Below are 5,344 nucleotides of genomic sequence, written 5' to 3'. Positions count from 1 at the left end.
CCAGAGGACATTTGCAGAGGGTCATGTTAAAGATGAGTGTCGAGGTAGGGGATTACCTGAAAGGGAAGAAGTGTGTGCTTTGAGTTTTCTCCCCTGGGTTGTCTGGGTGGGCAGTGGGAGATGGGAATTGATTGCTCTGCTCTGGAGTAGGCAATGAGACCCCAGTTCTCGTTAGGACTTGCCTGAGCTGCTCCTTAGCCCCTGCACACACCGAGATGCCCCTGGGCAGTGCCCTGCTGCCAGGAGGTGTCTGCAGGGCAGAGCTGAGCACGCAGCAGGGCGGATGGGCTCTGTGAGCATGAAGAGGGAGGAGAGGTGAGGGCAGACAAACAGGTCCTGGCCCAGAAGAGCTCCAGGCAGCAGAGCCATGGGCAGTGAGGAAGAGAGAACTGCTCCCAGAAAGGCCATGGCAGGAGGGGTTCAGGCACCTCCCTGCCATCCCCTGCAGTGCAGATGCTTTCCCTGGAGCAACCCCCTGCTCTCCTCACTCACACAGCAGAGCCTCTGCCCTTCATGTCATGGACACTTGGCCATGAGTTGCCTTCCCAGCAGCCTGGCCACCAAAGACGAGAAAAACTCAAGTCTCTGACTGTGTCTCCCTCCCCTGCCTCTCTTGGCAGGGGAACTCTGGCACGTTCTCCTCTTCTCCCTGCCGCCCTTGTTCTTACTGTGACACTCACTGCTGTGGGGGGTGAGGATTCAAGTGCAGCTCAGACACCAACGCTGTGTCTACTGTCATGCCCGTCTGTCCGTGGAGGAAAAGCATCCAACTCGCACCCTGTTAACCTTTGGGGCTCTGGGCACTGCAGGGTGTGCAGCTGGCACACATCTCACCCTCCTTCCAGGACACAGGAGATTTAGGAGAGTTGAGTCTTTCCTTGGGAGGTCCTGCTGGGCTGCAGGCTGCCCGCCAGTAGGGCAAAGCTCTCCCGGGGCATCTCTATGTCATGCAGGAGCCCCATGGAGAAGACACCTCGGTGCTAAGGCCATTGAAATGCTGCTGGGTGGCTGTATGTGGGCAGCTGTGAGGAGCCCTCTGTGTCCGTGGTTGGGAGGGGAGAGCTGAGCTCCTCCTCAGGTACAATGGGGTGAGGGCTTTGGAGATGTGCACTCAGAACGTGGATTCCTCTGCTCCCAGCAGTGTCCGGTTTCTTTTGGGGGGAACACGGGAGTGCCATAGTCCTCCAGCTGAAAGAGCTGCCAGCACAGGGCAGCTGAGATCAGGACTGATGGACAGAGCGGCTGTCCTCACTTTGCACTGAGGGACAGTCAGGTCCTCTCAGGACCCACACGATTTCAGTTGCAGTACAGCAGAAATGCCCAGGATTTCTGCATTAGAAACACGGCTCAGCTGTGGTGGGGCAACCAGACCAGAAGGCACAAACCAAAACCCCCACAGCTCTGCTCTGCAGGCAGGTGAATTGGCAGCGACAATGCTGAGAAGCTCTTTGATATCACGAGTGGATTTAATCTGAGATCACCCCATGTTCCTGTTTCCCTTTTGCTTTGGGGCAGGACTGACTCCTGCAGAGCCCAGAGCAGAGCCTGCGGCTCCCTGGGGCACCCTCAGCCAGCACCAACCAGAGTTCGTGCAAGGGACCTGCCAAAGGTCTTCCTGAATGGAGAGAGACACTTTGGGGGGTTCCTATGAGAAATGGCTTTGATTTTGCTCAGAGAAGTCTCTCCTAACTTGTCACTGTCTTTTCCCTCTTGGACAGTCCCCCATTCCCAGAGGCAGCAGATGTCCAACACCAGCTCCATCACCCAGTTTCTCCTCCTGGCCTTCGCAGACACGCGGGAGCTGCAGCTCTTGCACTTCTGGCTCTTCCTGGGCATCTACCTGGCTGCCCTGCTGGGCAACGGCCTCATCATCACCGCCATAGCCTGCGACCACCGCCTCCACACCCCCATGTACTTCTTCCTCCTCAACCTCTCCATCCTTGACCTGGGTACCATCTCCACCACTGTTCCCAAATCCATGGTCAATTCCCTCTGGGACACCAAGGTCATCTCCTACTCAGGATGTGCTGCCCAGCTCTTTCTCTTTGTGTTTCTGATATCAGCAGAATTTTATCTTCTCACCATAATGGCCTATGACCGCTATGTTGCCATCTGCCAACCCCTGCACTATGGGACCCTGATGGGCAGCAGAGCTTGTGTCCACATGGCAGCAGCTGCCTGGGGCAGTGGGTTTCTCAACGCTATGCTGCACACTGCCAATACATTTTCACTACCCCTCTGCAAGGGCAATGCTGTGGACCAGTTCTTCTGTGAAATCCCACAGATCCTCAAGCTCTCCTGCTCACACACCTACCTCAGGGAAGTTGGGCTTATAGAGTTTAGCCTTTCAGTAGCTTTTGGGTGTTTTATTTTCATCGTGCTGTCCTATGTGCATATCTTCAGGGCTGTGCTGAGGATCCCCTCTGAGCAGGGGTGGCACAAAACCTTCTCCACGTGCCTCCCTCACCTGGCCGTGGTCTCCCTGTTTGTCAGCACTGCCATGTTTGCCTACCTGAAGCCCCCCTCCATCTCCTCCTCATCCTTGGATCTGGTCGTGACAGTTCTTTACTCAGTGGTACCTCCAGCAGTGAACCCCATCATCTACAGCATGAGGAACAAGGAACTCAAGAATGCCCTGAAGAACCTGATTCGAGAAGTAGTATTTCAGCAGCAATAAGCTGCCCATCTCTCTTCACAAGGTTTCTCCAAGTGATCTCAGGCAACTTGTGTCCTTTGGGCATTGTACTGGTTTTAATCGTGATCAGAAATGTTTGCTTTCATCCTCCTTCTCAACAGGCTGAAGCCAGTCTGTCTGGCCCAAAGGCCTTCTCTCCATGAGTCTATCACTGCGCCAATGCTGGCCTCCTTTGTGGCATGTCTGTAAATAAAGGGGATTGCCTGCGTGCAGCGTGTGCAGCTTGGGCTCTTCTTTCCACAGTGGAGTGCAGAAGACGCTCAGGGAATTGCAGGCGAAAAGGCCCTGCTGTTGGGCTTGGGTGCTGCATTGGCTTAGGGGGACAAGGGCATGGCTTGATGTGTGAGGGAATGAGGGCTGGAGTGAGCCTTCACTTTACTGGTGCCCAATGCCATGGAGATCCTGGACGGTCAAAAGGTATCTGCTTGAGGCTCTCTCACATATGGCAGGGCTGGTCAAAGATGCCCGACCTTCAGACAGGGGATCTGAACCCACCAGGAGAGCACAGGGCATCTCTGGGTCACTGGGTGCCTCGGGGTGGATAGTGAATGGAGGTTTCCAAAACTTCCTCCAAAAGTGGAGTCACCCAAAGGAAAAGGGCTAACCTGAAGGATGCATAGCCCAAAGGGAGTCATCCCATGTTCCCAGGGCAGCTCTGCAGAGCAGCAGCACCAGCTCCGGGCCCTGTGGGCACCTCAGGGGAGGGAGCCAGCAACAACTGGCCAGGCCAGCATGGACACACTCCCCTGGGGAAAGGCTCTCTGTGGAGCAGGGGTTTCCCTGGAGAAGAGTGGAGCACCACGCGTGGGTCAGAAAGAAGGCAAGAAGCAGGAGAAAGAGGTTTTTCTGTTCAGCAGCTTGGGGCAGCTCCCGTGCCACTGGACCTGGGGGTGGGGGTGGCAGAGGCTGTGTGGGGGCTCTTCTGGAAAGGACACAACAGCACCCCAAGAGTGACGGAACCAATTCCTTGGGCCATTGCTGTCCTTGAGCCCTGGGAGTGATGGGGAGGATGAGAGCCCCTCCCCACCCCCAGGAGCTTCTGTGTCCTTCCGAGAGGTTGGGGCTGTGGTGTGAGTGCCCAGAGCTCTGCAGCACCCTGCAGCAGGCACTGCTGTGGGGCAAGCCCAGGCTGAGACTCACATGGAGCCTGCTGCCAACCAGCACCCCCAGACCCCTTTCTGCAGGGCTGCTCTCCAGCCACTCCTCTCCCAGTCTGTACTTGTGTCCGGAGCGTTACTCCGTCCCGGGTGCAGATCCCGGCAATTGGACTCGTTGAATGTCATGCCCTTCAGGATGACTGCTCAATGTTCCAACCTAGCCGGATCCCTCGGCAAGGCCTCTCATCCCTCGAGAGAGTCAACAGCACCTCCCAGTTTGGGATCATCAGCAAACTTGCTAACAACAGATTCCACTCCTGCCTCCAGGTCATTGAGAAATACATTGAACATTGATAAATGTATAGAACGGCCCCAGGATGGAGCCCTGAGGAACACCACTGGTGAGCAGCTGCCAGCCAGATGCAGCCCTGTTCACTGCGACACTTTGAGCCCTGCCGTCCAGCCAGTTCTTCACCCGTGAGTGCTCCGGGAACCCCCTCATCTCACGGCTGCACAACTTGCCCAGAAGGATGCTGTGAGGGACGGTATGAAAAGCCTTTCCGACATCCAGAAAAATGACATCCACCGCCTTCCCTTCATCCACGAGGCAGGTGACCTTATCATAGAAGGATATCAGATTGGTTAAACAGGACCTTCCCTTTGTGAACCCATGCTGACTGTGCCTGATGATTGCATTGTCCTTTAAATGCCTTTCCATGCCATCCACAATCCTAGAATCCTAGAATATCTCAAGCTGGAAGGCACCCATAAGGATCATGGAGTCCAACTCCCTGCTCCTCACAGCACTACCGAAAACTAAACCATATAACTTTCAGAAATCTAAACAAATTGGCAAATATCAATTTTTCTACAAAAACACCCCCAGTGCTATGAAGATTCCCTCCATGGCACTGAACTATATCTGTCACTCTTCTCTAGTGGCACTCAGAAAAGAGAAACAACGTCTAAAATCTTGCTGCAGGGGAGGTCGGAATCGGATGTTGCTTATGGAAAATTTTGTAACAGCCATATCTAAAACTCTGTATTGCTTTATCTGGAATAAACACCTCTCCTCCTTCAGTAAGTTACGTCATCTCCTTTGGAGCAGGTTTCCTCTCTTTGTACCTAACGTACAACCTTGCAACTGGCATGTTGTGCATCAGAAGAGATCAGCTTTGGTTCCATATTCATCTGCATATATATATACGTATTGATTGACCTAATTCTTTTTGTGCATTTACAATTACTAACAAGTATAATCTGTGGTTAAGTTGTTTTAGTATTTGTAGGAACTTGACTAACTCTTTGTACAGCTGTCAAATTGATTAATGTTTAGGCACTGCTGAACACACTTGTTGCATAATGACGCAAGACAGAGACTTCTTCAATATGAAGCAGGAATCATGTCTGTCTTTATTTGCTTGTTAGCAAAGTATTTATAATCAACTCGCGACCTTCGAGTACATTTTTGGTCTTTGTCCAAAGCACAATTACAGATAAACAGGATCTTAAAACAGAATACAAGATAAAGCCAGATTATATTATAAACAAA

At 52.9% G+C, this 5,344-nt stretch overlaps 1 protein-coding gene across 1 annotated transcript; it reads left to right on the top strand.

The window, feature by feature from the left end:
* Positions 1 to 1,741: 1,741 nt before the first annotated feature.
* Positions 1,742 to 2,677, top strand: LOC142076406 (olfactory receptor 14C36-like). The gene has a single exon (XM_075138706.1). The coding sequence runs from the start codon at positions 1,742 to 1,744 to the stop codon at positions 2,675 to 2,677; it is 936 nt and encodes a 311-aa protein (XP_074994807.1).
* The last annotated feature ends 2,667 nt before the right edge of the window (positions 2,678 to 5,344 follow it).

The sequence above is a fragment of the Calonectris borealis genome, unplaced genomic scaffold (genome assembly GCF_964195595.1).
Source record: "Calonectris borealis unplaced genomic scaffold, bCalBor7.hap1.2 HAP1_SCAFFOLD_49, whole genome shotgun sequence".
Lineage (NCBI taxonomy): Eukaryota > Metazoa > Chordata > Aves > Procellariiformes > Procellariidae > Calonectris > Calonectris borealis.
Note: the sequence above shows the minus strand (reverse complement) of the source record. Positions and strands in the feature narration are given on the sequence as shown.

Coding starts and splice junctions, on each gene's coding strand:
- LOC142076406 (XM_075138706.1), top strand. CDS start 1,742: ATGTCCAACACCAGCTCCATCACCCAGTTTCTCCTCCTGGCCTTCGCA.